This window comes from Panonychus citri, unplaced genomic scaffold, assembly GCF_014898815.1.
Source record: "Panonychus citri isolate SS breed McGregor unplaced genomic scaffold, ASM1489881v1 Contig00141, whole genome shotgun sequence".
Lineage (NCBI taxonomy): Eukaryota > Metazoa > Arthropoda > Arachnida > Trombidiformes > Tetranychidae > Panonychus > Panonychus citri.
In genome coordinates this window covers 939,815-952,118 of record NW_026515546.1, presented here as the reverse complement: position 1 = coordinate 952,118, position 12,304 = coordinate 939,815, and the positions used below count along the sequence as shown (strand labels likewise).

Genomic DNA, 12,304 nt, shown 5'->3' with positions numbered 1-12,304 from the left:
TTCAAGGTTAGAACAAGTTCTAACTCGACATCGTTTGATCGTTTGTCTCTTCCACCATTCAAGTCGCGTTTTTCTTTCCACTTATTCCCAAAAGTGTTAATATTAGAATTCTCGAGAAGATGAAGAGAAAAAATTGATAAATCAATCGAAATCTTTTCCTCTTTAATAGATACAATCAATTAATCGTTCACTTACAATCATTTATCATCTCATTTTCTAAATCCAATTCAATTTATCATATTAACCTAGTATCTAATTATCATTGATAATCAAGAGCCAGAAATCTATGTACATGTAATTATAAAATTAATACATCATGTTATCAACTATTATTACTATAAAATTCATATGGGAAATTAGGAAGATGAAAATTTTTACTCTATTTTAATTATTATTTATATTAATGACGAAATGATCAACAGTGAATAATAATAGTGTGATGATGAGTTAATTACATTTTAAATAGACATTTACTAATTTACTTTGAGTTTCTCTTCATGAGTAACTATTCATATCTATTGAATGGAAGCTAAAATTACCAGTAAGGTTATATTGATACGCAGAAAAAAAAATAATCATCAATAAGTTGATATTATTATCGATATGATTACGATCACCATTACCTTTGCTGTGTTCAACAATCCGATTATCAGCATCGTTTCATTTGTTATTAATAAAAGTTATCTAAAGAACGTAACGATCAACTGGATATTAATAATTTGGGAACTGTAAGTTTAGTTCCTTGGAGCGATTTGGCTGAGACTTTGATTTTGGAAGTAAAAAGTTTAGAGTTTGAAATTTTATCGAGTTTTTCGTTTCGTTGAGCAAAAGTCGATTATAATACTTTCAATGTGATTGTTATTCAGTTGATAAAAGAATAACTTTAAAATTCAGATTTCATGGGGAGAGTAATAGTAACATGGTGATGAGGTGAAAAACTGGAAGGGATTTTTAAAATTCATTTTCTATCTTTCCTGTTTCATGGTGAATAAAAAGATAATTGAAACTCTGGAGATAATTATTACAATAAAGAGATCAAAATAATAATCATGATAATAATGAGCTTATCATGGTGAAGAAAAATATCATCATGAAATCAATTCTGTTCATTTGCTATGAGAAGAGAGAAAGAGAGAAAAATTTTGGTATGGTAATAGGAAAGCTCTTGTATTAAGTTTACCTGAACTCTGCACTGAATTTGACATAATTATTATTGTAATCGTTTCATGATAATCAAGGTAAATGGTAATTGAAATTCATCAGATTCTGACTATTGAATAAATGCTAAATGGGGTTACATGTTCACCTTAATAGGCTCAAGTGATTTTCATGGTGAAAAGTTCATTCGGTTACAATGTTACTCAATTTATTGATATTATTGGAAATGGATTTTATTTTCGTTTCTCTTTCTCGAATTTTAGTTTGATATTGTAATTCTCTCTCTCTCTCTCTACTTTAGATTATCAGTATGTTCACTTATTTTTTTTCTCTATGGATTCATGTACATAAGTCTCAAGATCGAGATTTCGTCCAATGAAATTGCCTTTCGTATACAACATGAATAAATCTCATTTCCATGGTAACTCGGAAATTTAATGTTCAGAGGTTACTTGAGTTACTTTTATCATGAATTTATTCACCATAGTGTTTATTAGTAAGCCAACATGAGTTCATGGAAGCATCGAGTATGAAGATAAGGTACCATGGTGAAGGTGAATTTGGTTTTACTTTCTGGATGAATAAAAATTTCATGTTATTTTCAGCTAATATCATGATGATCATCATGATAACATCAACATCAGAACAGGTCGAAATCATCTTCTAGTTGCTTAGTAACTTAAAACCAATAGACTCTTTATATTCTCATCATCGTCTTCTCCTAATTCTCACCATGAAAAAGAAAATAACTAAATAAATAGATGAAAATCTCAATTCGATGAAAATTCTGGTTCACTTTGTTTCTTTTCCTGGTTTTAACCTGTTGGGTTTGAGTGAAGACGAAAAGTTGAGTTACTAATCATCATCATCATGTAAACAAGGTGAACCCATTATAATGGGTATCGATTTATTATTCTGGAAACTGGAGCATTCCAATTTTTATTCCCATGAATCAGGAGCCTTGGTGTTAGAAGCTAAATATTAGAATTGAATAGTTACTGAAAATTTCAATCATCAGAAGGAACAAAATTACTGAGATTAATGTTTTCCAATGAGATTTGATGTGAGTTTTTTTTCTTCTTCTTCTTCATTTTCTTTAGCATTATTATTAAAACTAGAATTTCACCTCGATAATAATAGTAATCAAAAGTTGGATTCTGATTGACTTGGAACAATTTACTGATTACTCTGAATTTAAAAGATACTCATAAATACACAGAGGAAGATGATGACTAGAAATCTGGGAACAAGGAAGAGAGAGAGAGAGAGCAAGAAAATTTGATGATGAAAGAATCATTAATTTGACCTGACCTTTCGTGAACTTTTCAAGACATGAACGAAAAGAGGTTAGGTCAGTTATCAATAGACATACTCAATAGGAATCATGAAAATATATATCATATAGAGTCTACAGAGTTTACAATAATAACATTATATTCATCAGTTTCATGAGGATATGGATCATGAAAAAAACGGAAACTTTAAAATTATGTTATCAGTGAGTGATTATTATTTAATATCTGGTGAAATGATCATCATGATAGTATATATGGGAAACTGAATCAACGATAATCACGAGAGTGTAAGAGAAACAAAAAAAAGGGAAATACCTCAACAATCAATGGATTTGTAATGAAAATGTCAATCAAATTGGATTGGAAATGTAACCAAGAGTAAATGTATTTTTTTTTCTTCTTCATAATTTCTTGTCAAATGATGAGGATAAAAACTCAAGATGATATTACGAACATGATGTTTATCATGATGATGATGATAATGATAAAAATAGAAATTAAATAATAATAATAATATAAGAGAACGAAAAAAAGAGGAAAAAAAAACAAGTGAAATATTATTACATCAAATGAACTTTTCTTTCGAGTTCTAATCAAAGTTATTCGATTATTTTTCACAATTAAAGTTCACTGATCATCAAGAATTTTACTTCCACAGTTTAATCTAATACTTTCCAAATCTAATTAAACCATTTCTACAAAGTTAATTAACTTTGATTGACATAATCATCTATTAATATTAATTGAATAAAATGTCTAAAATTATTCATTCCTTGTATATTACTAACATTTGAAGTCATGTAGTTTGGCAACAATTAATTACAATTTACAACTAAATCATTAAATTGGTCGTCCAATAATAATAGTAATCATAATAATCAGTATTTAAAATTAGATATGATAATCAGAGTGAAATTAATTGTATAACAATCAACAGAAATAAACACAGATAAGGTTTCTTTTCATCTGGATAAAGATAATTAATGATAATTCAGTCTGGAAGCAATTAACATGTTTCATGATACAAATTGTAAAAGGTTAATTTTATCCTTAATCATGATTATCATGTTACTTGATTATGATTTAGATTGTTAATGATTAAAGATAAAATGTAAATTGAGAAACATGTTGGATCCTCTGGAGATAATAACGGTTCATGTTATCAATCAACATTAACCTTGATGATTTGCACAGAATCAACAACAATTAACCGACAGTCAAGCCAATTAGTTTAACCTTTCAAACCAGTGAGCTAATTGAAAGTGTACAATTAACAATCACAATATTTCAAATGTAAGAATATCACTTTTTTTTGTCTCCCTCTTCATGGTAATTAAAATGAGTGGGTGAATATGTTTGTAATTCTGATGATCATGATGTTGTTCATGATCATTTCCAGAGGTTAAAGGTAAGACGAAAAGGTTTTGAATCTTTTGTATCTTTCTGATGGAAATAAAGTTAATGAAGGTTTGTTTCTAGCGAATGAGACTCATGGGAATACAAAAGTTCATTCTCCATGATGGAGACTCTCAGAATGTAATAATCATCATGATACCAAGAGGGTGGATAATATAAAAAGGATAATCATATAATCACTCAACGAATCGTTCAATTCAATTCTTCTTACATGATAACTATGAGAAAAATATTCTTCCGGTGAGTTTCATTTCTCAGCATATTGAGATTTAATGTTAATCCATGAAAATAGAAATTGAAATCATCTAATTAATTAACTTGTATTAGATAGTTCTTTTGAATTGTTCTCATCAACAGAATATTAAAGATAATCAGTTGATGCGAGAAGGAAATATTTTAATAATTAATTGTCTGAATGCAAGATTTTGGATATGATTAAGATGAATTATCGTGGAAATTGTGAATAATTAAATGATCAAAGAAATAATAGATTCGTAAACAAGGTTAGTATTATTAATTATTAAATTCTGTTCATAAAGTTACATGATGATTATTCTAGAAGGAAATGTTATCAATTCAAATCGTTGATTGGAATTTATTTATCCTTTAATGAAAGTTGCATCGATTTCAAAATATTTGATTAACTTATTAATGGATTTTTTTTTCATCATCAAATTTTAATTACTGTTGGATTTAAATTAATAGTTTTCAAATTAAAATAAATGAACAAACCCTAATGATAACCTGTTGATTATATTTGGATTTTATCATCAATTCTTGGAAACATTTCCATTCATTTAATTTCCATCACGAAAATCAGATCGATGAAGAAGTAAAAAAGTTCTTGTCGAAAAAACAAAAAAGTTTCTCTTTCTAAAATCGCAGAGAGAGAGAGAGAGAGAGAGAGAGAGAGAGAGAGAGAGAGAGAGAGAGAAAGAAAGAGAGAGAGAGAGAGAGAGAGAGAGAGAAAACAAGCAAAATCACCTTTATCAATTCCTCCTCATGATAATCATCATTCCACCTACACAATCAGAACCTTACCCTTGACCTGACCTAGAATTTTAGAAAGAGAAATAGACAGAGGTAGAAACACCTACGCACTGAATTGAAAATCCAATCTATCTGTATTCTGAGTTTCCAGAAAAATTCAAGGTTCAACCAATTTCATTACTTCACATCATGTTTATCATCCTTCTCATCATCATCATCATCATCATCGTTTTGTTGATGTTTCTCTTTTTTCACTTTCATTTCATAGATATGATAGAATTAGACAAAAGAGAGAAAGAGAGATTATCAAAATTTCAAACCGAGTAAAGAGACTGGGAGGTAAGAATACGATAGAAATTCAGTGACAAGGAATGAAGGAGAAATGAATTAATATTTCATGGCGATAGCGTGGGTTCATTATCATGTTTATGCAGTTTTAATATTTCATACAATTGGAAAAGCATGTATTCTGGTTATCATTAAGATTATCATCATAATGGGTTTACTTTTGAAATTGCCCTTGAAAATATCACTAAGTGTAAGTGTATTATGATAATCAGTTTGATTGTGTGTGACAAAAATGTGATTAAACCAATGAGACAAATCTAATTGTTCACATTGATTTTGAATTTCAAATGTGATATGTTGACTAGATAAGAAGATAAATTAATCACAATAAACATGACGTTGACCATGAAAGTGATGATTATCTATTTGGTGATAAATTAGATTCTGACAATTTCCATCATTATCATCATTGGTTAATATTAATCATCATTTTCACAGGTAAAACTCATAGAGAATCAATTGATCAACCTACACAATTTTTTTCTATTCTTTTTCGGTGAAAAAGAACTTTTTTTTCTCTCTCTCTGTCTCTCTCTCTCCATCCTCATCCCCAAGTCTCCACCTTCCTCCATCTTCCTCCCACAAGAGACCTTTTCGATTCCGAGTTTTTTTCTTCTTCCTCAGAATTATTTCCACTGAATTGGTTTTCTCTCCTCGAAATTAAGTTCTAGTAACCAGGATACTTTTTCATGGTTAACATCATCATTTTGATTACTTCTTATTAGATGAACTAATTCTGGTTAATGTTTGATTAGTTAATTGATTCTGTTAAGTTCTCATCTTTAATAATGATAATATTTTTTTTTCTTACCTTTCAACTTTTAGCTTTTCATTTATAATTAAAATTATTCAATTCTTAGGATTAAGTTGAGAGAAAAATGTTTCAAAAATAATCAATGTTACTGAATTGACGTCAAAGTTAATTGTCAACAATCAATTGTCACTTATCTTGATTGTTTGGATACTTAAGTTTAGATCAATGTTTTATATAAGAAAGAGGCTTAATCATGATTGATTTTTACTTTAAATTAATTAAATTTTATATAAACATATTGATTGAAATGAGTTAATCTTTTTCCATTTAAAAATTTAATTGTGATTATCCAATTAGATTGTAACTTATTCTTGTTGTTGGAAACTTCCAACTTGATGATTAAATTGATAACTATTAATATTTCCGTTGATTAAAATCAATATTGTACAGGGAAAAGGTTATCAATTTTATTTTTCTTTCTTAATTGTTAACAATTAAGCCCTTTTTTAGACATAAATATAATGAAACAAATTGAAAGGAAAACAAAAAACTAGGAAATTGTTTATAATTTAACGATGATTAAGTTAATAGTTACGATTATAATGATTTTTCATTTAATTGTTGTCATTAAATTAGCTAAATCACTTCGGTTGCCAACAGTATTTAAACCTAACAATTAAATTAAATCTCTCTATTTGATGACTGATTGTTACCTGAGAGAAATCAACGAGTATTAACATTATAATTAACTAATTTTCTTATTCTTTCTTTTCTCTCCCTCTCTCTCTCTGATTGTAATTAAATTAATTAAACATGTTACATATAATTGTAATTTCTCTAATCTTATCTTGTGATTTAACAAGCGGATCAATAATCCGAGAAGGTAAGTAAACCCAAATTAAGTTGATGATTATGTTATTAGTTAAATTTGATTGTTAATTGTTTAAAGCTTCAGCTCCTGCAAGTGGTTCAATTGATGAAACAATTAACGTCTTTTCAAGTATCGCCGATGACAAAAATTTCACCAGCGTAAAGCCCGAAGGCGATGTTAATAAAACCGAAAGTGCCACTGATAAAGATAAGGTTCCAGTTGAGGTTAAATTGGACAAAGAAAAACCGGAAAAGGAAGAGGATAAGATTAAACCAAGTGTTGTTGACGAATCAGCTAAGCCATCAACATCAACATCGACATCCTTATCACCATCACCATCAACATCAACAACAACACCATCTTCATCCTCGTCTTCATCAACCACAACCGTTTCAAGTTCAACCTCTTCTTCAACCTCAACACCTAAACCTTTGAGCTCTGCAAATGAAACTTCAGTGGACAAGCCAATGGTCATTTCCATGAATGATACTAATCCAATCGTTGACATGACGTTCGTCAATAATAACGATACAATGGCAATGTGAGTTTCAATTATTGTCTCGATTTTTCGAAAAGTTCTAATGATCATTTTTATCGATTTTTATATAAGAAAGAAATAAGAAACTTCGATTAGAATTGAATATTAATGTTCATGGGAAAAAGTAAAAGTTATAATGAAGTTCGGTAGAAATGAAAAACAACAAAATTTTCATTCCAATGAAACAGAATAATATAAATGAGTTCAATCAAGAAACAAAATCTTCGCAAGTAAAAAGTTTCGAAATTTAATAACAATCAAGTATGAATACATTAAGGAATCAATTGAATTATTATCAATTTAAATTTCTATACATTTGAATTCGTTGGTCTCTTTTTCTCCATCTATTGGATTATTCGGTTACTAATGAACTTTTTTCTTATTCTTTTTTCAGGTTTTCATCACTCGATTCGATGTTTGATCTTGAGGGTACAAACGATACAACGAATAATCTTGATGCCTCCGGCGGAATCTCGTCTAATGATGAATTCTCTAATTGTGAGTAAATTAAATCATCTCTCTTTGATTATAAGGACTAACATAGATTTCCAATGCCAAGAGCCAGGCTGATTAAGTTAATTGTTGTGGTTGTAACACAATTTGTAATTATGATTATCAAGAAATCACCAGAAAAAAAAGTTTGGGTACAGTTTTTGATTGTTTGAGATTAGATTAATTAGATTAAGATGTTAGTTTCTCTATCTTGTTTAGCTAAATTGTCCTGTCTCAGCCTGAGCTTGTTAATTGTTAATCTATTTTAATTTAATCTATAATCGTGTTGATAATTTATCTCTAATCATTTATACAGATTTTGAATTATTGGCTAAACTTGACGGATTGGAAGCACTTTTTGAATCAGATCAATAGACAATTAAATCATCTCAGAATATTAATTTAATTGTTGTCTGATCTCTTGAATACTTTTTTTTTTAATTCTCTTTCAATCAATACAAAGCTCGTTGATTTAATGTTGTTGCTGTTAATTGTTTTTCTAACTGATTATTATTATTACTATTACGATGAAAGCTAATAAAGAAAAGCCATTTACCTTAATTGTTAATTGGTGTTGATCACATTTTTAAATCATTTTCATGTTTCTTTTTTCTCGAGCAACAATTAACTCTCTTAACTGTGTAACCCATTAACTTTTGTTTTCTCCATGGTGATTTCTCAATTTCCATCATTAAATCAATAAAGTAAATTCATTTTTCTCTCAACAGTAACCAGAATAGATCGTAAATCATCATCATCAAAGGTCAGATCTATTTCGACACCGGAAGAACTAGAGGTCGACAATAATTATAAACCACCGATAGATTTGTTACCAGAAAATGATGAAAAGGTCGCACTGGTCACCAGTGTTTCGACAATCGATGAAGTTACTAAATTGATGGAAACGAAAACAGTTACTGAAGCTCCAGTCGAAGGTGAGAAATTGGAGATCATTGTTGATGAACCTCGAACTGCCGAGTCGGAAAAACATTGGTCAAAGTTCAGTAAGGTGACCGGATACAAGATCATTTGGAAATCGGATAAGAATCAAAATGAAAGGACTGCAAATGCTGAAGAAAAAGAGGAGAAAAATGTTGACCATCATGAGGACGATGGACACAAGCAAGAAGATGATAATGATGATGATGATGATTTCGACCAATGTGATACAATTGATAGAACTGATTATTTTATCGATGAAATCGCTGATTTAGTTAAAATGGAATCAATGTTTGGACAAAGTAACCAAAAGGTAATTAAGACTATAAGATGTTGGATTATGGGATTATCGAAAATATTGGAAACTCAAGATGAGGAAATCGATGATTGGACTGATGATTCGGTTCTACCTCTGAAAGAGATCAATCGATTAGAAAGGAAAATCGAAGATGAACAAAATTTCAAGTGTAACTGTTCAATTCCCTCGGTGGGCAATGTACTTAATAGTATTTACACTGACCCATTTCTTAACGAAAAACGAGTTACATTATATAAGAATCACGATTGGTCATCAACCATTGGAGACTTGAGGTCATCTCATGTTAAAATTAAACATTTCTACTTTCAACTACATCGACATCATGTTCAGATTGAAAATCTATTCAATGTTTCGATAACCATGTCCAATAAGCTTTACCAATGGCGATCGAAACAAATGGACATTGTCATGAACAATTCTCGAAGGATAAGACAAGATCGACGACATTATAATCGAGGTTGAGTTCGTAATTTCATAATATCAATTGAACCCATTGAATTTAAGAATAAAATTGTTATAAAAATTAAAAGAAAAATTTAAATTTCCATTGAAACTTTTGACTTATTCACATTTAGAATCGAAATGAAAACTATTATCGTTTCCATAGAAACGTAACCAATGAAAACAATTGCGAATTCTATTAATTTTAAACAAATAGAATTATAATCAAATTCTATCATGAAGATTCTTGATTTAATTTCACTTCGTTTTTTATCCCTAATCGGACATTTAATACTATTAATTGATCATCTTTGGGATCATGTAAGTAACATAATTATTTTAATATTCCTACAATTAGTGGTTAATCATTATTGTTATTTATCAATTTCTCGATCTCTTAATCACTGCTGATTATCAGGATGGTTCAATTAGAAATTGTCTTCGGTGGGATAATTCAATAGCTTCTTACCATGAAAAGGATTTTGAGTTGAGTTGATTAATTTAAATTGTTATTCTCATCTCAATCTATTAATCAATTATAATTTGTTTTTCTCTCACTTAAATATCATAGATTTATAATCGCATTGTCTTTATCCATTTTTCTTACTCTAATTGAGACAATTAACTTTATGATTGGAATATCAATGTTCTGTCCAATGCAATGTCTATTCTGTGAGTATATTTTGATGCCAAATTATTATTCTCTTGCTAATTTAATAACAACAATTAATTTCCAATCTAATTGTAGCTTTAACAGCTCATGGATCAGGAGCATTTATCTTATTTTATTACATGATGAACGTTTGGGATTGTGATCTTTCTTGGTGGATTCTTGGATTGACAACATTTTTACCTGCTTTAAGTGAGATAATCATAGTAATTAGAGTAACAATTTACAAAGTAATTTAGTTGAGAAAAAAAAATTTCGACAATCGATTGTTTCTCTTTTTCGATTCATCGATTATCGATAGTCATGCTTTTGGAAAACCAAATTGTTTATGTTCAATTGTTTCTCTCTCTCTCTGTGTATTCATTTAATTTTTCTTTTACAAATTAAACTAATCAATCTAAATGGATCAAAGTTCTTTCATTCAATCAATATCTACAATCAATTGTGATCTTATTCCACCCACCGAACCATCAAACGCTGAAAGTGCTTCCAATTTGGTGAGAAATGTTTGTAACCATGTGTTGACCAATGGACCTTGTGAAAAGAGTAAAGAGTTAATTGAGATATTAGATAATTTTTTAATCTATCCTGATGTTAAATATTTGGTTCTTAAATCGCTACTAAATCTGTTTAAAGCAACGAAATCAAAAGTAGGTGTTAATGTTGGTGAAGATTTCATCACTGTAGCATTTGATTTAATCTCGTTAATCAAACTTGAGGCTAAAGATAGTAAACGAGTTGGTGGTAAAAGAAAATGGAAATCAACTGGTTCATCTAATTGTTCAACTGGAGTTGATGTTTTATTCAAGAAATCAGATGATTCTGGTCCCCTGTTTACACCGAAGAATCTTTGTTACGAAAATCAAGCTGATCTATTTGCTTCTGTTTGGTTTAATTTCTTAACATTCAAGGTAAATTTCTCATCTAATGTTGAACAAAACTCTCCAACTTCACTTTTTGGTTACAATTTACTAATTTCTTTTTCTCTTTTACTATTTTGTTTCCAGTTATCATTACCTATTTATCGTAGTGTCCTGAAGATGCTCGACACCAAGGTTATCCCCCATTTCAGGAATCCATTGAGTCTATCTGATTTTCTCATTTCTTCATTCAATATCGGTGGATCGGCGAGTGTTCTTGCCTTGTCATCTTTATACATTTTGATTAGTAAATGTAATTTAGAATATCCAAATTTTTATAAAAAATTCTACAGCCTTATAACAGCCGATATGTTACATGTTAAGTATCGAGCTCGATTCTTTTATTGGACCGACATTTTCCTTACATCAACTCATATACCAGGTTATTTGGTTGCTGCTTTCGTTAAAAAATTGGCTCGATTAACATTAATTGCTCCCATTGACGCTATTACCATCATTTTACCAGTAATTAAAAATGCTCTCGTAAGGCATCCAAGTTTAATTGTTATGATGAACAAATATTCAACTGGAATTGATTCTGATCCATATGATATTAGTCAAGATGATCCTGTTAATTCAAATGCAATGGAAAGCTCACTTTGGGAATTGTCAACATTACAATATCATTGGAATACCAAGATTGCCTCAGGGGTTCACTTTATTAAACAGCCATTACCCTCGAAGGAAACTGATTTATCTGAATTACTTGAAACCACGTTCACTGAATTACAGGCTCAATCCTTTAAGGCTCTGGATAAAACCGACTATGACATGCACATTAATCAAGAATTGAGGGAATCGTTGAGAAAATTTGTCCAAGTTTAAAACAACAATTATTTAGATTGACAATAAATTGATTTCTTTTTTCTCTTTAAATCATCTTTTATTCACTTGTAAAATTGTCGATCACGGATACTCTTTGGTAGAGATTTTTGTTTACCAATTTTCAGATCAATTTGTTTATTGTAAACAAAAGAAAGAATAAAAAAAAATCACCTTCCATTGAATTAATGTGATTTCTTTGTTGACGACTGAATGTTTGTCGAAGTATTTTCATTGGTAATACAATTCCAAATTCATTCCATCCTGAATCTCATAATCACCTAAAGTAATATGATCCTTATAAATTGTGTACCATTTTTTGAGGACAATT

The 12,304-nt window shown here is 29.5% G+C and overlaps 3 protein-coding genes across 4 annotated transcripts; all 3 read left to right on the top strand.

Moving 5' to 3' along the window:
• The first annotated feature begins 6,641 nt into the window (after window positions 1–6,641).
• On the top strand, window positions 6,642–9,667 carry LOC128395162 (serine-rich adhesin for platelets-like). 2 transcript variants are annotated; one of them, XM_053355564.1, is made up of 4 exons: window positions 6,642–6,844; window positions 6,917–7,373; window positions 7,765–7,868; window positions 8,591–9,667. In XM_053355564.1, the coding sequence occupies exons 1-4, from the start codon at window positions 6,775–6,777 to the stop codon at window positions 9,580–9,582; spliced, it is 1,623 nt and encodes a 540-aa protein (XP_053211539.1). In that variant the 5' UTR covers window positions 6,642–6,774; the 3' UTR covers window positions 9,583–9,667. The 2 variants fall into 2 exon arrangements, with proteins under 2 accessions (XP_053211539.1, XP_053211538.1); XM_053355563.1 differs by having other exon boundaries at window positions 6,643–6,844; window positions 6,911–7,373.
• Window positions 9,668–9,745: 78 nt separating this feature from the next.
• Window positions 9,746–10,476, top strand: LOC128395185 (transmembrane protein 107-like). Its single transcript, XM_053355590.1, has 4 exons — window positions 9,746–9,882; window positions 9,980–10,047; window positions 10,133–10,233; window positions 10,310–10,476. The coding sequence occupies exons 1-4, from the start codon at window positions 9,799–9,801 to the stop codon at window positions 10,468–10,470; spliced, it is 414 nt and encodes a 137-aa protein (XP_053211565.1). The 5' UTR covers window positions 9,746–9,798; the 3' UTR covers window positions 10,471–10,476.
• A 62-nt stretch (window positions 10,477–10,538) lies between these two features.
• LOC128395166 (nucleolar complex protein 4 homolog) lies at window positions 10,539–12,027 on the top strand. Its single transcript, XM_053355568.1, has 2 exons — window positions 10,539–11,142; window positions 11,239–12,027. The coding sequence occupies exons 1-2, from the start codon at window positions 10,633–10,635 to the stop codon at window positions 11,974–11,976; spliced, it is 1,248 nt and encodes a 415-aa protein (XP_053211543.1). The 5' UTR covers window positions 10,539–10,632; the 3' UTR covers window positions 11,977–12,027.
• The last annotated feature ends 277 nt before the right edge of the window (window positions 12,028–12,304 follow it).